This window comes from Bos grunniens, chromosome 6 (genome assembly GCF_055505025.1).
Source record: "Bos grunniens cultivar Pamir isolate PY7600 chromosome 6, Bosgru_T2T1.0, whole genome shotgun sequence".
Lineage (NCBI taxonomy): Eukaryota > Metazoa > Chordata > Mammalia > Artiodactyla > Bovidae > Bos > Bos grunniens.
Window position 1 is genome coordinate 83,726,298 of NC_141170.1, and position 23,216 is coordinate 83,749,513.

Below are 23,216 nucleotides of genomic sequence, written 5' to 3' on the forward strand. Positions count from 1 at the left end.
AGAGATTCTGGTTTTAGCTCTGATTTATTCCTAATTTATTTTGATCTTACAATGTTTATTATCCATAAATACAGCCATGCAATAATAGGCATGTTTTCTCTCATTTCTAGATACTTTAAAGTTAGATATCAAATTTTCAATGTGTCTAATACACAATAGTGGCAGTAGACATAGGTCTATGAAAATAATCTTGATGAAAAGAATGCTTTCTGACAATAATATTTTCCTAATATAAGTGATCTCTTCCTTAGGAACTGGTGCGCTTATGTACATACCAGATTGTCTCCAACAGTGATACTGGACAACCAAGTCACTTATGTTCCAAGTGGCAGGGGGCCCTGTGGCTGGACCAGTGGACCCTGTCCTCAAAGGTATGTAGTGTTTCTTGAAAATACCCATTGCTTTTACCATAATCATGTGTGGCCTGGAATATGCAAAGAAAGTTAACCATACCAAGCACATGTATGTACAGTAGGGTCAGGGTAGAGCCATCACATTAAACTAGATGCGTGATCTTTAGTTAAAATGGACAAACTAATTATCCTTGCATCCGGTCCCATCACTTCATGGCAAATAGATGGGGAAATAGTGGAAACAGTGGCTGACTTTATTTTGGGGGGCTCCAAAATCACTGCAGATGGTGATTGCAGCCATGAAATTAAAAGATGCTTACTCCTTGGGAGGAAAGCTATGACAAACCTAGACAGCATATTAAAAAGCAGAGACATTACTTTGTCCACAAAGGTTTGTCTAGTTAAGGCTATGTTTTTTCCAGTAGTCGTGTATGATGTGAGAGTTGGACTATAAAGAAAGCTGAGTGAAAGAATTGATGCTTTTGAACTGTGGAATTGGAGAAGATTCTTGAGAGTCCCTTGGACTGCAAAGAGATCCAACCAGTCCCTCCTAAAGGAGATCAGTCCTGGGTGTTCATTGGAAGGACTCATGCTAAAGCTGAAACTCCAATACTTTGGCCACCTGATGCGAAAAGCAGACTCATTGGAAAAGACCCTGAAACTGGGAAAGATTGAAGGCAGGAGGAGAAGGGGGCGACAGAGGATGAGATGGTTGGATGGCATGACCAACTCAATGGACATGAGTTTGGGTATTCTCCGGGAGTTGGTGATGAACAGGGAAGCCTGGTGTGCTGTGGTTCATGGGGTCACAAAGAGTCAGACACAACTGAGCAACTAACTGAACTGAACTGCCACTTATGGGTGTTTTTAGCATATGTGAGTTAAATGAAGTAATATGCTTAGCCTAGTGCCTGGTACTTCGTGGGTTTTTAGTAAATGTTAACTCTATGTTTGTTTCTATTTGTATTATTACTATTACTTATATTCTATGACTAGACCAGCAATCCTTTAATTCCATGAAATTCATATGGTTCTAAAGGTTTATTAATAATTTCCCTTTCATACTAGGCTAAAGAGAAGCCCATAACTTGGCAAACCACTAATTGCAATTATGCATGGTAAAGCAGCTAAGTGGGTTCTTTCTTCTTGTGTCTATTTTAATGACTTATGTTATTTAGGGTTGTTTTTTTTAATTATGTAATTTTCCTAAAATGTGAGGCTGAGTGATAAATTTTCTGAATTCATGGAGTCACAGTAGCTCAGCTGGGGGTATTTCAGGAAAGCCTGCAATAAAAACTAAAATTGTTATTCAGGCCATGATGGCTAATGTTATGCAAATTTTCATACAAATAACTCAGGCAATGAATCAGTCTGGAACAGTGTGCAGTAAGGATGCATAAAACCAACGTGTTTCTTAGTGCCTAAGGGCATAGCTAAGGTCCAAGGTCCAAAGAGCTAAGCACATCTTAGGGATTTGGGAGACCTGAGCTCCAATTCTTCTTCCGGCATTTACTCCCTTTATGACAATTTCCTAGTCAACGTGCAATACAAAGAAAGGACTGTTAATTCTTTAGTAGTGAAAATATCACTACAGTAACCCCAATCACACTGCCCTTCTGAGTTTAAGGTGAGCTTTTTTTTTCTCTTTGAACAAACTAGAAATATATATCTTTGTTCCCGTTTTTTAATCTTTCTCTACATTTGAGTGAATCTCACCATGTACTTTTTATTTCAGTACAAAAGCACCATTTGTCAGTTTTTCTTTGTCTGAGCCACATGCACCAGGGATACAGTTTGTCAAAGCAGGAACAGTTGACTCCAACAGTAATGCAGCTAACTGCTTGACTTCACCCTGACAAACTCTAGAGTCTTTGCCCAAACTGCCTTACTCCCTGTTTAGCATTAGCTGCTGGACTAGAGATGCTATTTCACTGGACAGAGTTATTTGCTGATTATAATTTACAGAAATAAATACAGATAAATGATTAGCCTACTTTCAGAGATGGAAGAAGTCTTATAGCTCATTTTAAAACTGAGAAATAATTTCACACATAATTAATCACCCATCAAGTTATCACAGAAACTAAGACCCAGCCTGTTATAATACATTTCCCCACATAATCAGGGTTTATCCATGATACTGGCTACTGTTGTCTCCACATGGTCATATGTGACAAATTCAGATAATAATAAGTTCCTCATCAGCAAGCCAGGGTAATAATACTGTCCTCATAGAACTAATATGGGGATTAAACAAGATAATACAAACCAATTTCACAGACCCATTTAATAAGAAGTATTACCTAAATATTAAAGTCATAGGGATAAGAATCGTGTGACCAAGTTGTATTTATGATTTACACTTACATATTTAAAGCTTGCAATTTAGTACCATTCGCTATTTATTAATATATTGATTATTAACTTGAAATGCTATAGTTTCTTCATTTCCCTTTCATGGTTTCTTCTCAGAAACATTTTCTCATGTTAGATCCTTTTCTCTCTCTCTCTCTCCCCCTCTTCCCCTCCCTCCCTTCTTCCCTCTCTCTCTCCCTCTAAGAGAGATACTACATAAGAGAAATATAGGTAGTATAATTTAAAAACTTGAGAGATAAGAAAGTACAGGTTAAAATCATAGTGGCTATCATATTTTTAATCAGATCACTGATATCTAACTTGTTTCAAGTTGTTTAATATTTATCTGGAGGAAAACAGATTCTTTTAACCCTAATTATATAAGAATAGTAAGAACTAAAACTAATTATTCTCATTAGCTATTTAAACATTAGAATTAAAATAGATTTTAACATTGGTTTAGTGAAAAGCATTATCAAGGGAAAAATTGTAGTATCTTTAGAAAACATAATGATAGGTATAAATTTTAAATAACAAAGAGTATAAACCTTAATTTTTTTATAATGTATTTAAAGAACTCTAAGTTTGACAGTAGTATTGATGATGAACATTATTGTAATAAGAAGAATAACAGATAACACTCAACATAAGCTTATTATATTCCAGGCATCATTTTCCACTTTTATTCCAACTAATAATTTAATGTGAGACAAATAAACTGTTTTCCCCCAATGGGCTCCTCTCCTCTAGATCTCAGAAGATACCAAATTCTGTGTACAGGATGCAACATAAGATTGTTACCTCATTAGAATGGAAGTGCTGTCCTGGATTCAGCGGACCAAAATGCCAGCTAAAAGGTATCCAGGTTCAATGCATGAGACAGGGTGCTCAGGGCTGGTGCACTGGGATGACCCTGAGGGGTGGGATGGGGAAGGAGGTGGGAGGGAGGTTCAGGATGGGGAATACATGTACACCCATGGCTGATTCATGTGAATATATGGCAAAACCACCACAATATTGTAAAGCAATTAGCCTCTAATTAAAATTTTAAAAAGGGTATATTCTAATAGTAATTTCATAATCACAATGAGAAGCATAAAACTACTAAAGAATAAGCAACTGATTCCAAAGGAGTTGTGTTTTCTCTTTTGAACCCAAGCAAATTAACATGAAGTGAAACTACCAAGACTTACTATTTTAGAGCTTCCTAATGTGGGAGCTATTCCAGCACCCTAAAATTTCATAAGCTATCCTTTAAATTCTTTAATATTTGTATTGGTTTCATATGATGAATAATTGGAGATGTCTAAATATTTTAATTTCCCTTAGCTCTGTGGCATCAACAACGCCTTATTAAAATATCAGAAATCCTAACTTTATTTTTTAAGTAAACTGTCTTTAGAAGTGATCCTATGTAAAATTAAAATCACCTTCTAGTTTTGTTCCAGTTCAATCATTTGAAATAATATCATCTATAAGTGAAATTCTGCTTTTTAAAACTGATCCTAATGGAGCCATTTTTAAACAAAGTTTAAGGATTTTCTGGTGGCAAGCCTGATCAAATGCATGGTAACCTGCTATGGTCTAACATCCATGTGACTGTTATTTTGCTTTGGGCTTTAAATAGGTTTCCTTTGAAAAATAAAATACTGCATCAGAATACATATTTTAAATGAATGAATATTACAAGAAAGGCCATTAGCAGTAGCAGGGAATTCAATCAACAGTGTAAGAGACTGTGATTAAAAATTAATATAAGTGTGGAGAAACCATTATGATTCTCATTTAAAAAAAAAAGAAAGTTGTAATATAAAAGCTCTAGGAAACTTGCAGTTTAGTTAAGGATATTATATATGGTTCTTCTAGCCCATTCATTGAGAATCTGTAGGCAAATTTCACTGTACTGCTATTTTATTCTGGATCTGGACTGAATTTCAGAAATGTTATTTAATACATTTTCAGAGTATAGCATCAGGTAAAACAAAGTTTTAAGCAGAATATAATCTATACCAAAAATATTTGCAAACAAGGTAATTTAGCGTGTTCTAAAAAAACTCAAAATATGATCCAGCTTTCAAAGGATTTCTGATTTCCATCAGGTACACAAACATACTCTCTGTGGTAAAACATATTTGATTATAGACTGTGTATGTCAGACGGTTAAGAGTTCTGGAGAATATTTAGTACTCTCTTCTAAAGTCTACAGTTCATTTTTATATTTCTCTTATGAAAAAAGATCCTTAGGATTATTAATTCCATTCAGTTCAGTTCAGTCACTCAGTCGCGTTATCATTTCTTAAATATCCAGCGTTTGTTTAGAAGGGTTCACAATATACCCTTCTGGAAATTTTGAATGTCATTGCACGTCCTATTGTACCTAACGGACTGAATGCAGACATGTAGCAGGAAGAGGAGCCTGTATGTCAAAGAATGTCATGGTCTCCAGTTGATGAGGACTATGTTCCTTCATGCTTCTTCCTTTTATACCTGCTAATGGATTATTAATCACTAAAGGTGGACTGTTTATGCCCAGGAGGAAAAAACACAGAATTTCATCATTATAAATATACACACACAATAAAAAAAAGACTAGTTGACAGTTTTGAATACCTACTATGTAGTGTTTTCCCCTTTTTTCAAAGTATTATATGAAATATTTAAACTGAATCCAAACGGGATTTGCTTTGTTTTTTTAACAACACCCTCTGGTATAATGGAAGCAACCTGTGGATACCTTTAATACTAGATTCTCAAATCGTTATCTTGAATCCCCATTAACAAACACATTCCACAACAGTTCTGACTCTGACTTTCCGTCACAATAGTGTAACTAGAATTATGCAGGTGTCTGCTGGTTAAGCTGCCGTGGCAGGTCTTCTTTCCATTGAAATCTAGAGTAGGAATAATTTTCCGATGGCAGATGTGCCCGTTGTGTCATTTTGCCATACAATCAACCTAATACAAGTGTGATTCCAAGGGAACCTACTGTTGCTCCCTACAGTATCCTGACCATCCCAGTCTTCACTTTTATTGCAGTACATAAAAGCTGTTGAATTTTTCATTAGTGCAGTTGATGCACTGGTAGTATCAAGAAATACTGTGTCCCTTTGTCCCTTGAACCATTCTTCATTATCTCATCTATCCTTGGGGCAGGGGTTGGGGGATGTGGGGGGAGTGCACACATTTTCCTTCTGATTCCTACCCAATTACATAAAGGTACTCCTCCGCTTTTCATCATGCCTTATATATGTGCCAACAGTCTTTTATTTGTATGTGGGAGAGAAAATTGTCAGGTTTCCTTTGACAGCACTCTCCATGCTGTCTCATATGACAAGCAGCTCCAAATATGGCAAGAACAATCAGTGTGGCTGATCCATTCTTTAAATCCCTTCAGAGCCCTCAAGGGTTTGAAAGAACCTGGTTATGTAGCTATAATTACTTCCGTGTCAGTCCTTTACAACAAGAGGGATTTATTTTATTCATAGAAAATTTGTAAAATATTACATGAATTTCATAAATCCTTGTTTCCCCACAACTTTCCTTCCCACAACAAAATTAACTTCATAATAGAAAAAGTAACAATTTTAATTAAAATTGCACTAGGGAGGTCTTTTTAAATATATAATCAATAGATCAGAAAATGGAATTGCTGGCAACTATACTCTCATTTATTTCTCCTGCTTCACTTTCTACCCTTCTCTTTTTCTGTCTCTCTCTCTTTCAATAGACCAATCCCCAACCTGTTAGGAAAGGATGTGTGATCCAAAATCCATGGGGGCAAAAGAATTTGAAAAGGAAAACAGGTACATGTTTATGTATAACTGAATCACTTTACTGTACACTTGAAACCAGCACAACATTGTTAATCACCTATACACCAATATAAAGTAAAGCATTAAAAAAAAAACAAAACCCATGGAGCATTTCTTTCTGTGGTCTTATTCTCTAACATACTATTTATATTATTACTAACTTTCCACACATTCTCTTTTTGCTGCAACTCAGGGAATCAAAATTCTGGTAAGAAGTTCTATTAAAATATTAGTCACACTCCTAAGAAGAAACTAAGTTTTAAAAAGCGTAAGTGAATAGAGTTTTGTTGGGAAGAAAAAGGAGCACCAAGTCCAATATCAAAGTAACATTTGTATATATTTTACATTTGTTACACCTTTCTTGAGGGTCAGCAAGCTTATCTTCACAAAGTGACCTAGATTTGTGATATGGTATCCAAGATATGTTTTGAAATATCAGTAACGACATACTTTCTAAGACAATTTTATAAACTTTGCAATAATGTGCTTTTCCAGTAGATGTCTCTGAAATGTTCTGAAGTAGTTAAAGGAAATTTTGGCTTGCTCTAATAACACAAAGGACAGGAATTTAAGTTCAAATAATGTTAGCGAGGAGGGGAAAAAAACTTCTCTAAAAATCTGTTTTTAAAAAAATCCAGTCAGCTTTAATCAGATCCTCTATCTAGTAAAAAGGTATTTTATAAAACTTTTCTAAAATATATCATAGTTATTATGAATGTTTAAAATGTAATTAGTTGGTTATTAGAATAAACAGGCCCTGCCATATATTATGAATATATAAAAAATATTTCTTTTCATAAGTGTGCACTAACTCAATAAATTATGTAAGAGCTATTGTACTATTTTAAATATGGGGCTTCTCCAGTAAGATTATTTTGAAAATTACTTCAATTAATATACCATAAAAGTTACAATATTTGAAACGAAAAAAACTACATTTCTTATATTTTTGCATATCTAGTTCTTGGTGGTGATTAATGCCTTCCCCTGAAAAAGAACATTACCTCCTCTGCTCAATGATAGTATGATACGTTTAGTCAAAAAACACAATGTACTTTTGTTGCATCAAACTGTATTCTTCTATTTAGCTACTAAATCTCAGTAAATGTTTACATATGTACTCAACATCATCATGCAGTGTTCAGTTAATATCAAAGGATCAGCTGCAAACTGGCCTTGTCAAACCACACAGGCAGGTGTCTGGTTCTAAGGTGGAGACAGCAAGCTTCCTCATTACTGAGACGCCATTAATGACTTCCTCTATATGCCTCAAAAGCCTGGAAGGAAGAAAAACTCAAAAATAACACCTGTCTAATTAAAAGAAAAAAAGGAAAATCACCTAATAAAGGGATGGTTGTTCTTGACACTTGCTGACCTTGCTTCTCTTAAGCCCTGATCCACCAAGATCAGAGATTCTAGTGCAAGGGAAAAAAAGAGTAATTATATTGGGAAAAGAGAAAAAAGAAATCCAATTTTTAAAATACATTGAACTTTTTAAAAATCAGAAGAACATAAAGATCTGGGTAGAATTATTCTAATTATTATTAGAATTAATTATTAAGTATTGATTGAAAAAATTGATTGAAAAAATGAATTATTCAATTAAATAAATGTCCTTCTGTCTTAGCACCAATCTCTTAGAAAAGATCAAGAAAAAAAGAAATTTGTACCTATGGAATAAAACAAAGGTCTCTGCTTAAGCGCAAGATAAGAAGATTGCCTGGAAAACCTAGAATCGTGGCAGTCCTGTGGTAGAGAATACATAAGGAAGACAGAAAGATTGCTAAATGAAAAAATAAAAGAGCATCGATCAACCAGGAATTTTATCACAGGAGAGTAACTGACTCCACTCTCAGAGATCATATCAGTGCTTCTCTACCATCTAAATCCCAAGAAATAAATTGGAATGAATGCAAGTATTGAACTCCAGTCAACAAACAGAGCTAAGAAAAGATAACAAACTATTGAATTTGTTAAACAGGCATTTCAGGTTTTTAACAGCCTTGGCAGAGACCCCATCCAATGAATTCCACAGAAAAGAGGTTCATACAACAATTGGATCTCAAAGATCTTTTGTGGTGCTTAATGGTTGTTTCTTTTACTTAGGAGTAACATTCTTCATCCATTTCCTCCTAAAACAATTAATTAAAAATAACTATAGCTAAGAGCAAATGCGAAGTTTTATGCACACACACACATGTAATCACATTAGTTTTTGCCATTCAATATTGAAAGGGTTTCTTTCCACTTACATTTTCTTTCAAATCAGTCTTTTTAAAACTTTAAAACATATAGAAAAATATTCCTAGATTTCTTAAGAATCTCCATACCATCTTCCATAGTGGCTGGAAACTCAAACAGGGCTCTGTATCAACCTAGAGGGGTGGGATGGGGAGGGAGATAGGAGGGAATTTCAAAAGGGAGGGGATAATGTTGAGTTTTGACAGAAAACAACAAAATTCTGTAAAGCAATTATCCTTAAATAAAAAGTAAATTAAATATATATATGGAGAAATATTAACTGTTATTTCATAAAAATATTTCTACATGCTGAGGAATGAAGCACCAAAGATGAGTATGCAAGAAAACTAAAGACTTCAGTCAATATTTCTCTGTTAATCTTTATCCTTTTTGGTTTATTTCTCTTTTTCTTCCTGAAGTGTTAGTCACTCAGTCATGTCTGACACCTTGTGAACCCCATGGACTGTAGCCTCTGTACATGGAATTCTCTAGGCAAAGATACCAAAGTGGGTAGCCAGTCCCTGCTCTAGTGGATCTTCCAGACCCAGGGATCAATCCTGGGTCTCCCACATTGCAGGCAGATTCTTTACCACCTGAGACTTTCTGAAAGCTTTATTTAATTCTCTTCTCCCATTTTCTTATTCTAAAATTTTTTCTTATCTTTTTATTTCTAATTTGCTGATTTGCTCTAGTATGTCACTTACTATTCTCTCATTGGCAATGCAGTAGTATTTTTCCAGATTGCATGAATGAAACTTACTTGAAATTCTTTTGACCCTAAGGTGAATAGAAAATTACACTTAAATTCTTTTTGTATACCTCCTTTCTGTTCTTGACCCTTTACCTCTTACCTAGGTTTGTTTTCACTTCTTGCACATTCAGGATCTGGCCTGGAGTGAGTGGCAAAGAGACAACCATAATTGGATGAAGTACTCTGCCTCAAATAGGACCCAACACACATAGAATACCCTTCACTTCCTCTTGTGTGAGTGTGTGTGTGTGTGTGTACGACTCTCTTTTTGCTGGTACTTTCCAAATCAGGAACAGTCAATGAAATAGAATGTTACAATCTCCACATTAAATATGCAAGATTTAATACTTTGTAAAGAGAAGAGACCCAATTTCATTAAAATATAATGCAATATAAAATAATGCCTTATAATTTGTAATGAAAACTTTTAGCATCGTATTTTAAACCCTTGGGAATGTACTGTGTAAAATGCTACTGCAATTTTTATTGGGGTTACTCCACTTTAGTCAGGATCATGATTGCCTCAATCTGCCTCTTGATTATGGTGATGTGGTGGCAAGGGGCAGGGTTTATATTAAAAAAATTGACAACTAATTTGGTATCAATTAATATATAAATCAGTATAAAAATCAAAAATTAAGAATATTACTTTATTTTCTTAAGTTACTCCTGGAGGAGGAAACGGCAACCCACTCCAGTGTATATGTTATTTATATTATAAAACTATATACCAAATAATATAAATCATAACACAAATCGGTCATTGTATCATTCAAATAAATTCTAAGCAATTTATTAATTTCTATAAATTTTGATGTGCTCTTTTTTTTTGGCATGGATGACACCAGCTAAATGATCTCCCCATCAGAGATATGATTTAATATAGGTAACTGCCTCTGTCTGTTTTAAAGACTTCTTCATCAGATTTAGAGCCATGAGTGACATGAAATCTCAGTAAGTTTATAATTTCTTTTAATATCAATGGTATTGCCACGTGACTGAATTATCTACTAGACACCACTGAGTTAACAGTGATTGCATTATGTTTTTTCATTATTTCTGTGTGTATTTTTAAATATTCAATATATTTATTATTAACTAAACCATAAAAATTCTTATAGGAATGTCCTATTTAATCAATTCATAGAGCTCAGCAAACATTTAATCAAACTTAGGGCATCATAAATCAAGGTGCTTAAACATTATACTTTTGAGTTTTGTCATAAAATTTTCATTTTCACATAAGTTATTAGAAAATCTGTATTTTCTCATGTAATTTCTCCTGTATTAATTTTTGTGTTAAGTAGTATCTGTAAACATTTTTCATATCTAAAATATCTTTTATCAGTTTTCATGTTATTTTCAGTTTAAAAGGGAAATAATTTTTTCCTTATAAAGTTAAAAAAAGATTTAGAATATCATTTATGAAAACCAATTCTCCTTTTCCTTTCTGTAAAAAAAAAAACAAACCTTGTTTTCCAAATGTTAAACATAAAACTGATCTGAATTTCATGATGATGTTAAAAGTTCTAATTTTTTCTAAAATTCTTATTTTATTGAATTTTACTAACATATATGATAGTGTTTTTGAAGTTTTTTATTTCAAAGGCTTTACTTTACTTGAAAATTTTTATCATTACAAAAGCTTATTTCAGGAAACTAATTGGTGGGTTCTAGTGGTAAAGAACCCACCTTCCAAGGAGACATAAGACATATGGGTTTGATCCTTGGGTTGGGAAGATCCCATGGAGAAGGAAGTGGCAACCCGCTCCAGTATTCCTGCCTGGAGGATCCATGGACAGAGGAGCCTGGCAGGCTACAGTCCATAGGGTCTGAAAGAGTCAGACACGACTGAAGTGACTTATCACACATGCAATTTCATAAAGTTCTTTAATATTTTTCTCTTGATCACAAATTAATTTTAACAGAAATTAAATGTCATTGAAGACAAAAAAAGTCTAGTAATTTTTAATGATACAAATTTAGATCATTATTTGAAGTCTACATTTATATATTAAGTAAAAACTGATGGACTTCTGTGGTTGTTGAGTGGTAAAGAACACACCTGCCAATGCAGGAAAGGAGGATGTGATCCCAGGGTCAGGAAGATCCCCTGGAGAAGGGAATGGCAACCCACTCCAGTATTCTTGCCTGGAAAATTCCATGGACAAAGGACCCTGATGGGCTACAGTCCATGGAGTCAACAACAGAGTTGGACACAACATAGGGACTAAAAAAAAAAACAGTTCACTAATTTGTATTGAAAATCAAGTGGATTTTATTTCAAAAATACATATTATATTTTAAAATATAATTTATTTTTGATATTGATTTGTTATTTTTGATTTTGATATCTTATATATCAAAAGATGTTCCAGACTGATATTTGCACTGTATCATTAGATAATCCAGGACTTGGCTCATTATTGATAACATTTCTATTTTTTTCTAAGGTTCAAAAAATTCCCACTCATGATATCTAAAATACTTTGAAAATTTAAACCTTTGTCTTTTTTCCAGTGTTTTTAATAATTTATTATAAATTCGTAAATAATATTTAGTAAAATCTATGTACTGTGGAAAACTCTGAAAGAGATGGGAACACCAGACCACCTGACCAGCCTCTTAAGAAACCTATATGCAGGTCAGGAAGCAACAGTTAGAACTGGACATGGAACAACAGACTGATTCCAAATAGGAAAAGGAGTACGTCAAGGCTGTATATTGTCACCCTGTTTATTTAACTTATATGCAGAGTACATCATGAGATACGCTGGGCTGAAAGAAGCACAAGCTGGAATCAAGATTGCCGGGAGAAATATCAATATTTCTCAGATATGAAGATGACACCACCCTTATGGCAGAAAGTGAAGAGGAACTAAAAAGCCTCTTGATTAAAGTGAAAGAGGAGAGTGAAAAAGTTGGCTTAAAGCTCAACATTCAGAAAATGAAGATCATGGCATCTGGTCCCATCACTTCATGGGAAATAGATGGGGAAACAGTGGAAACAGTGTCAGATTTTATTTTGGGGGGCTCCAAAATCACTGCAGATGGTGACTGATGCCATGAAATTAAAAGACACTTACTCCTTGGAAGGAAAGTTATGACCAACCTAGATATCATATTCAAAAGCAGAGACATTACTTTGCCAACAAAGGTCCATCTAGTCAAGGCTATGGTTTTTCCAGTGGTCATGTATGGATGTGAGAATTGGACTGTGAAGAAAGCTGAGCACTGAAGAATTGATGCTTTTGAACTGTGGTGTTGGAGAAGACTCTTGAGAGTCCCTTGGACTACAAGGAGATCCAACTGGTCCATTCTAAAGGAGATCAATCCTGAATGTTCATTGGAAGGACTGATGCTAAAGCTGAAACTCCAATACTTTGGCCACCTCGTGCAAAGAGTTGACTCATTGGAAAAGACTCTGATGCTGGGAGGGATTGGGGGCAGGAGGAGAAGGGGACGACAGAGGGTGAGATGGCTGGATGGCATCACCGACTCGATGGGCATGAGTTTGAGTGAATTCTAGGAGTTGGTGATGGACAGGGAGACCTGATGTCCTGCGATTCATGGAGTCGCAAAGAGTCAGACACGACTGAGCAACTGAACTGAACTGAGCTGATGTATTGAGAACAATTAGTATGTGCTAGAAAGTAAACTAAAGTAAGCACCAAACAATTTAGAAATTCTAACTACTACATAAATCACACCTAATAAGAAATTGTGTGTGTGAGTGCTCAGTTGTATCCCACTCTTTGCAACCCCATGGACTGTAACCCACCAGGCTCCTCTGTTCATGGGATTTTCCAGGGAAGAAATCTGGAGTGGGTTGCCATTTCCTTCTCCAAAATAAGAAACTGATGTCTGTCAAAAAATCGATATAGTACATCGATTAAGGAATCTCCTTAAACTAATGAATCTGCCTGTAATGCAGAAGGCTTGGGTTTGACCCCTGGGTCAGGAAGATCCTCTGGAGAAGAGAATGGCAGGCTATTCCATTCTTGCCTGGAGAATCCCATGGACAGAGGAGCCTGGCAGGCTACAGTTGGTGGGGTCCCAAAGAGTCAGACACAACTGAGCGACTACCATTACTATTATGTAGTGCATAAAACGGACCCAACAAATTACTAGTTGTGAAAACAGTTCAGACGTTATAAAAGGAATTCCATTGATCATGTATCCTACAAGATATATCTTTTATCACACATACACAATTAACTTGGAGTAATTTAATATTGCAATTTTTTTAAACTAAGTTGATCAGTTATTGTTAAGTTGTATCCAACTCTTTCGCAACCCCATGGATTGTAGTTTACCAGGCTCTCTATCCATGGGATTTCCCAAGCAAGAATACTGGAGTGGGTTGCCATTTCCTTCTCCAGGGGATCTTCCTGACCTAGGGATCAAAACCATGTCTCCTGCATTGGCAGGCAAATTCTTTACCACTGAGGCACTAGAGAAGTGCTTATGAGTTATTACACTTTGTCATAATATATTTTCCAGTATGTATGGCTGTATTTCAATATTTTAATAATTGCTAGGTCACATTGGTGTATACTGACTGAATACAGGTTTGGAGTTAGGGCTTTGTGGGATGTTACCAGATAACAGTGAGGTGCTATAGCCTAGGCTTTGAGTGGAAAGGCCCTTTTATTTCTGAGACATACTGAAATTGTCAGTGGGCTCTAGATTTGATTGCTGGGTAGGTGGCTCAAAGACTTCACATGCACACACTTAGGAACCTCTCTTCGGGGATTGTGTGTCCTAACACTGAGAATAGCATTATCTATAGTAGGGAATGGGAACTGTGAAAACCACCCTCCACATCCACCTCACTTCACTTACTCCTTATAAAGGTCTGCTTGTCTATGGAATGGTAGGAGACTAAAGGTTTTAATTCACTTACTAAATCAAGTCTTTAACATGTACTCTTGTTATCAACAAAGCTAGTGGTTGTTTAAAAATTTCTGAAGATTAATCCAATTGCAATCTGGATTGCAATTTTTAACTTAAAAACATCTGGTGTTTTCTTTAAAAAAAAGAAAAAAGAAAAATCTGGTATTTTCTGCCTTATAACATTGACTTTATTTATTAGAATTAGAAAGTTTTGAAATTTGTTCTAAATTAATGGTTCTTAACCACAGTCATGCTTTTAAATCACCTGCAGAGTTTAAAGAACTATATATACACATTCTCAATTCCCCAGAACAGCGCTACGATTCATAATCTTCAGACGGGGCAAGGGTGATGGACAGAATGTTGACACTTGGTTTCAAAGTTAACAATCACTTCTGATTTCCATCCATAACAAAAAACTACTAGTCTAAAGAAATGTTAGGAAAAAAGAAGAAAAGCAAGAACATAATATGCTTTAAAAGTTAATAATAGAAAAATAAGTTTGAAGAGCAGCTGTGTTTGTATGCCACAAAATATGTGGTCTTTGTTTTCACCGTAATCACACATCGCTTCCCAACAAAATGCTCTACCTACCAGGTTGTGGCGTGCATTCCAATGCACCAGCTCTTTTTGTTCTCCTATGATCTGGCTCAGAAAGGTTAGCAGTAAAAAAATGAAAAGACCATTTGTTCATTTTGCTAAACCCACCTTTCCCTTTTGCTATAAATACAAGGCTATATCCAGAACACTCTTGCACGGCTAAGAGGAACGGGTAAGGTAGTGAGGTGGAAAGTTTGTAAGAATGATTTATCTTGATAGATGGATTTAATTCCAGTGATTCACAAACTTCAGTGTGCACTGGAATCAACTGGAGAGCTTGTTAAAGCACAGATTTTTGCCTCACTCCAGGGTTTCTTAAATTAGCAGGTCTGTAGGGGGTGCCCAGAAGTTGTATTTTTAAAACTCCTAGGTGATGCTGATACTGCTGATTCAGGGACCCTGGTTTGAAAACCAATGCTTTACTCGTTAGTAACACTCTTAAGTAGATAGATTTTAGCTGCCAAGAAAATGCTTTATTACATCTAAGAAGGTATCTTGATTTTTAAAATTATATAATTATTTAACACCTATTTCTATAAATTAATTTGAATTGGGGCTATAATAATTTTACTGCTAGGATCTAGCATAAAGTTAATACTCTTCACCACCTACCATGGCTCCCAAATGCATACACTTTTCCCCAAGCTACATATTGTCTTCTTCCACCAAATAAGTTAAAAATTATGCCAGGCTATTTATTAATCAGTGGAGAGAAGAAAATCAAAACAAAAACTCCGGACATGAATGGAGATTCATTAATTTAGCTCAGTGCCCTAAAGAAAGCAATGCAAAATTTAATCCAACAGTAGAGACTAAGTGAAATTAGCACCAAATATATATACTTTCTATGAAGTAGAGATGATTTAGTATTATTGTCACAGCGACATATCCTTATGGAGAATAATTAACATATGCCAGAAGTGCAATTTCATTGGTACATAATTTCACATGGGAAGAAACACAGTCAGATACCAAATACTTGTTTTCTCGTGTCTGACATTCAGACCTCAATGAATAAATTTGTTCATTAGAAGTCTGAAAATTACAGACATATATTACTTGATGTGTTCAATACTTTTAATAAATCTTCCTCTAAATTGTTTTCCCCAGTGAAAAATTATATTCCCATTTAAAATATTGTTTGATTCGTGGGAAAAAAGAAGCAATGTTTTAAGAGAGTAAATTTATTTTATAAGAATTTCTATTTTTCTGAAATTTCACTGATTTTACTGCTTGGTACCCTTTAGACATGCCCTGTAATGGTTTGCTTTTACTTACAGTGTTTCTGTTTTGAACCTATGTATTTCTTAAAAATCTGGGGAAAATCCATTTAAGTGGCACTATTAAGCAAATATTCTCTTAGTAAAGCACTTGTAGCTCTCCCTTACTTTCAAGTGGCCACCAGTTGGAAATTGCTTTGTTAAGCAGACCATCTTTGAGACAGTCCACTTAAAAAGTTGCTACAGCTTTTAACACAGCTGAGTTTAAGGTCCCCTCAATTATACTAGCAGTATATATCCCCAAGTTTACACAGCTTCCCCAAACTATCATCCATTTTAAGTTACAAGGAAACCTGAATAATTTTACTTTTTTCAAAGAGAACTAGAATCTTGCACTTCCAGTACCAATAATATGGTACCAGTGTGGATGGGGGCAGAGCCGCTCACTCTGCAGTCATATTGGACCATGACCATCATGCTTCAGTACATGTGAAAACGCATGTTAGCCACATTGCTGCTCAGGACTGGAAAAAAATGAGGTAAACCCAGTGCTTAACTCTCTCTCTCTTCTCTTTTTGCTTCTATCTAGCCCAGGAACAAAAGCAGCTGATACACAGCAAACAGGCTGAAAGTCACGCGGCTGTTGGCAGAGGAACATTGGAGCAGCAGCCCCAAGACTGTGGTGACCCAGGTCACAGATTGTAATTACTATTGTCCCTAACCCAATCATTGTCAACTCTATTTATGAAGACTTACAAACAATACATCACTTGCCTGTCAAATGTTTGATGATGACACATTAACGTACCTCTTGACCCTTTTCTACTGCTGCTGTGTATTAGGTGAAACTGAATGAATTGCTGGTTCCCAGCATGAAAGGAACATGTGTAATTATTGGAGCTCTCTGTACAGACACAGAAGGGAATAGAAATGCTGTCACACTAGGTTGTAAGGAATTCACAGGTTTTCAAATTTAAATCACATTATTGTCCTCCAAAGAGTACAATTATGGAAGAACTTTGGCATGGATGGAAGGACTTGATCATTTTAAAGCAGCTGAGAAGCCTTTCTTCCCTTGTTTGATAAGACATTGCCAAGGTGTATTGATCACAGACTAGGGCAAAGAACTGTGGCTCAGAATCAACAAGAATATCATGTTGATCTAAAGTTGGCATGTCACATACTTTCTCATATTTCTAATAAATATTTCACCATTCCTTTTAGGCTTCATCTCTTAGAAACATAAAGTTGGTTACTGCTAAAAACATCTATGTTTGGCATATATCTAGTCATACAAAACAAGGCACTCAAATTGAGGAATCTGATTTAAGGGAATCTCTTTAAGAATTCAGGTGAATATAGCTTATAAACTGTACTCAATTTTTGTTAAGGGGTCAAACTTCAGTATTTTCACAAAATACAATGAAACCCTCCTTGAATTATTGAAATCACATGTAAAGTTATGGAAAGTATCATTGTTTGATAAAGTGATTCTAACCAAATTCTGAATCTCTTTCTCTCTCATGATTTGAGTGGCTTTTTACAAATTTGTTCCCCTAAATAGCGTAAAATTTAGGATGCCATTTGCCAAGTGTATATAATCTATATTTTCAAATATGAAGCACAAACATGGTTTATCTGAATTACCACACAATCTATCTTGAGATTTGAGTGGTTTTAAACATGAATTTTTAAATGTTTCCTATTTTCTCATCTTATATATCAGCAGTGACACAAAAAATGACTGACCAGATGAACTACCAGGCAATGAAACTAGCCCTTCTGCAGAAGAAGATTGACAATATTTCTTTGGCCGTGAGTGATGTAAGGAGCACATATTCCTCACTAGAAGAGAAAATCAATGAAGACAAAGCCGGGGAATTTAAATCTTTTCTAAAAGGTAAAAGTAAATTATTCATTTAGTTGAGACAGAAGGCAAAAGACTCATTTATCTTTTCCCACATCATTTTAAGATCTTTTCTTTAGATTGGGAGGTAGAGAATTCTAAAACAGATTTTTTGGGGGAATAAGATACTTTAAAATCCCTTAATTTCTGAAATAATGTGAACCATCTAAATATATTTTTACTAATACAGACAAATCTTTGACTATTTCATCTGACCTACTGACATTGTGTACCTAGTTATAGCCCTATCTGTATTCCTTTATAGTTAAAATGAGCTATACTTAATCTGCTTCCATTGTGGTTTCCAGTTCAAGATAAAGATGCAGTTCAAGATAAAGATGCAGTCGAGGGAAGCTTATCAAAGCACATAGATCCATGAATGTCTTACTTTGATAAAGATATTGAGAATAAATCTAAAATATATTATTACCCCAGAAACTAGCTCATGGAATATAATCAATAAAATATATTCTAAATTCCATCAGGTCATTATTCATAGAAATCTGAGTCAGTTTTGCCTGAATTTTGTGCTCTTGAATTAGCAGTCTCTGTTTCTTTCTGGAGGATCTGCAGGATAATCCATTTCCTGTTCATTTGAGTTGTTAGAATTCATTTTCTTGCAATTGTAGGATTGAGGGTCCATTTTATTGATGACTAAATTTGTTCTCAGCTTCTAGAGGCTACTGCATTTCTTGGCTCATGGTCTTCTTCCTCCATTTGCAAAAGCCAACTCAACAGCTGTTGAGTCCTCATGGCAGCTCTCAGACCCGCTCTTCTGCCTTCTTCCTCATTAAGGACACATATGATTACACTGGACCCATCTGGATAATCCAGGATAATCTCCTCATTTCAAAGTTCTTAACCTTAATCATATCTGTCAAGATGCTATGGAAGGTAACATATTCACAGGTTTAGGCGATTAGGGACTGAACATCTTAGGGGCAGCATTATTCTGCCTACCAGAGAGTTTTATGCATAGTGAGTAATTGGTACGGTAGCAATACAATAGGACCCCTTGATAATTTCAATAAATCCAATCTAAGGGGATCAGGGAAGGCATCTACAAAGAAAAACCAAGTCAACTGATAAGTAATGGATCAGGAGGACTTAATTTGGCAAAGAGATTTCAGGTAGACCATGGATATTCTAGACATGTGTTTTGGTTACTAGGAGCATCTCAATTCACTGGGTTTATTGTATGTTTCCAAGTTTCAGGATTACTTGTCCTTTCACTTTATTTTGTACATAAAAAATATGCACTGTGCATCCCATTTCTACCACTCATGTTATTTTTTTTTTCTATTTTATGTGGTTCACAAATAAAAGAAATAAAAAGGTGAAGATTTCCATATCATTTACTAGTACAGAGCCATCATTATTTTTTCAGTCATGTAAATTATTAGTGCTATTAACCAACTGAAAGAAAGACTCTGTCTTACATTTCTGGTATGTCCCCTATGGCTAAAACTCATAGCAAGCATAAGAAAGGAATATATTTTCCCTGAAGTGATAGCATGAGAAAGAAGTTAAATAGAAACAGTACACAATCAACTATAACCATCATAATAAAATTTGTTTAACAAAATTTAGTTATCATAACCTGAGAGAATTAGGCCTGTCAACAGCCTTTTGTGAACCTACTAACAAAAAAACTGGCCCTGACACAGGAAAAATATGCATTCATAGTAACAACAACAGTCCCTCTTCAATAGGAGGCATTAATTGTGAGCTGAGCCCAATCAATTAAAAGAACCAGAGGGCTTGCAGTCAATGAATGTTCATACAGGGAACAAGAGCTAAATTCACCCCCAAGGTACAGCACTTTCCCAGCAAAACCATGACCCTTCTCTCACTTACACTACATCAGACCGAGAGGCACTGCTTTATCTGCTAGGAGCTGGAGAAACTGTTTAAAATCAAATGCCCCAACACTTTTAGAGTTATCTAAATGTTATGAATAGACCATGTGTTCACAGCCACAGGAGGGACATGCCAAGATATCTGATTTCAGATATATCTCTTAAGTTACCATATACAATATCGAATTGTTAGGAAGTAGTAGCACATTGAGTCACATGAAACAGAATCAAACTACACTGAAAATGATGTGCTCCCTCAAATATTGACATAAGGCATTTTGACATATTTTTGCAAAAGTTAGATTCTTGCACAGATGTTTCTATAGTAACAAATTATATGAATATTATCTGAAAAGCTTGTTTTCCTGAAACAAGTTTTTAAAGCTAATAATCTGTTTGATTCCTTTTCAGACACTAGCTATAATTTTTACCCTTTACCCAATGTAGTTTTCCATTAAAATTTTAAAGCATGAATTGTTACTTTTATTGTTTATTTTTTTCATAATTACTTTGTTCAGGATTCTGTACTGAATTTTATACCTATTTACAGTGTTTTCACCTATTTTCATTCTTTTCCTGATTTTCAGATCATGCTGCTTTCCCTGTTTAAAATCTGTTGTTACTGTTGCTATTATTCACAATTAATAAATTCAGTTACACTTAAGTTTTATTTTACCTTGTCAATATTTTTTTTCTTTTTAAATTAATTAATTTATTTTACTTTACAATATTCTATTGGTTTTGCCATACATTGACTTGAATCCACCATGAGTGTACATGTGTTCCCCATCCTGAACCCCCCTCCCACCTCCCTCCCCGTACCATCCCTCTGGGTCATCCCAGTGCACCAGCCCAGAGCATCCTGTATCATGCATCAAACCTGGACTGGCAATTCGTTTCACATATGATATTTTACATGTTTCTGTGCCATTCTCCCATATCATCCTGCCCTTGCTCTCTCCCACAGAATCCAAAAGACTTTTCAATACGTCTGTGTCTCTTGTGCTGTCTCACATACAGGGTTATTGTTACCTTCTTTCTAAATTCCATATATATGTGTTAGTATACCATATTGATGTTTTTCTTTCTGGCTCACTTCATTCTGTATAATAGGCTCCAGTTTCATCCATCTCATTAGAACTGATTCAAATATATTCTTTTTAATGGCTGAGTAATATTCCATTGTGTATATGTACCACAGCTTTCTTATCCATTCATCTGCTGATGGACATCTAGGTTGGTTCCATGTCCTGGCTATTATAAACAGTGCTGCGATGAACATTGGGGTACACATGTCTCTTTCGATTCTGGTTTCCTTGGTGTGTACGCCCAGTAGTGGGATTGCTGGGTCATATGGCAGTTCTATTTCCAGTTTTTTAAGGAATCTCCACACTGTTCTCCATAGTGGCTGTACTAGTTTGCATTCCCACCAACAGTGTAAGGGGGTTCCCTTTTCTCCACAGCGTCTCCAGCATTTATTGCTTGTAGACTTTTGGATAACAGACATTCTGACTGGCCTGAAATGGTACCTCATTGTGGTTTTGATTTGCATTTCTCTGATAATGAGTGATGTTGAGCATCTTTTCATGTGTTTGTTAGCCATCTGTATCTCTTCTTTGGAGAAATGTCTGTTTAGTTCTTTGGCCCAGTTTTTGATTGGGTCTTTTATTTTTCTGGAATTGAGCTACCAGAGTTGCTTGTATATTTTTGAGATTAATTATTTGTCCATTGCTTCATTTGCTATTGTTTTCTCCCATTCTGAAGGCTGTCTTTTCACCTTGCTTATAGTTTCCTTTGTTGTGCAGAAGCTTTTAAGTTTAATTATGTTCCATTTGTTTATTTTTGCTTTTATTTCCAATATTCTGGGAGGTGGGTCATAGAGGGTCCTGCTGTGGTTTATGTCAGAGAGTGTTTTGCCTATGTTTTCCTCTAGGAGTTTAATATTTTCTGGTCTTACATTTAGATCTTTAATCCATTTTGAGTTTATTTTTGTGTATGGTGTTAGAAAGTGTTCTAGTTTCATTCTTTTACAAGTGGTTGACCAGTTTTCCCAGCACCACTTGTTAAAGAGATTGTCTTTTCTCCATTGTATATTCTTGCCGCCTTTGTCAAAGATAAGGTGTCCATAGATGTGTGGATTTATCTCTGGGCTTTCTATTTTGTTCCATTGATCAATATTTCTGTCTTTGTGCCAGTACCATACTGTCTTGATGACTGGGGCTTTGTAATAGAGACTGAAGTAAGGCAGGTTGATTCTTCCAGTTCCATTCTTCTTTCTCAAGATTGCTTTGGCTATTTGAGGTTTTTTTGTATTTCCATACAAATCGTGAAATTATTTGTTCTAGTTCTCTGAAAAATACCATTGGTAGCTTGATAAGGATTGCGTTGAATCTATAGATTGCTTTGGGTAGTATACTCATTTTCACTATATTGATTCTTCCAATCCATGAACACTGTGTATTTCTCCATCTATTAGTGTCCTCTTTGATTTCTTTCACCAGTGTTTTATAGTTTTCTATGTATAGGTCTTTTGTTTCTTTAGGTAGATATATTCCTAAGTATTTTATTCTTTTCATTGCAATGGTGAATGGAATTGTTTCCTTAATTTCTCTGTTTCTCATTGTTAGTGTATAGGAATGCAAGGGATTTCTCTGTGTTGATTTTATATCCTGAAACTTTACTATATTCATTGACTAGCTCTAGTAATTTTCTGGTGGAGTCTTTAGGGTTTTCTATGTAGAGCATCATGTCATTTGCAAACAGTGAGAGCTTTACTTCTTTTCCAGTCTGGATTCCTTTTATTTCTTTTTCTGTTCTGATTGCTGTGGCCAAAACTTCCAAAACTATGTTGAATAGTAGTGGTGAGAGTTGGCACCCTTGTCTTGTTCCTGACTTTAGGGGAAATGCTTTCAATTTTTCACTATTGAGGATAATGTTTGCTGTGGGTTTATCATATATAGTTTTTATTATGTTCGGTATGTTCCTCCTATGCCTGCTTTCTGGAGGGTTTATATCATAAATGGATGTTGAATTTTGTCAAAGGCTTTCTCTGCATCTATTGAGAAAGTAATATGGTTTTTATCTTTCCATTTGTTAATGTGGTGTATCACGTTGATTGATTTGTGAATATTGAAGAATCCTTGCATCCCTGGGATAAAGCCCACCTGGTCATGATGTATGATCTTTTTAATATGTTGTTGGATTCTGTTTGCTAGACTTTTGT

General features: G+C 35.2%; 1 protein-coding gene across 2 annotated transcripts in view; it reads left to right on the top strand.

The window, feature by feature from the left end:
• MMRN1 (multimerin 1) overlaps positions 1-23,216 on the top strand; it is a 76,949-nt gene that overhangs the window by 25,294 nt on the left and 28,439 nt on the right. Inside the window, exons 2-5 of one of the 2 annotated variants that reach the window (XM_086406506.1) lie at positions 252-371; positions 3,459-3,565; positions 16,818-16,919; positions 17,955-18,128. In XM_086406506.1, the coding sequence (XP_086262632.1) occupies positions 252-371; positions 3,459-3,565; positions 16,818-16,919; positions 17,955-18,128 (503 nt within the window). The remainder of the gene's footprint in view (positions 1-251; positions 372-3,458; positions 3,566-16,817; positions 16,920-17,954; positions 18,129-23,216) is intronic. The other variant, XM_086406507.1, reaches the window with a different exon arrangement.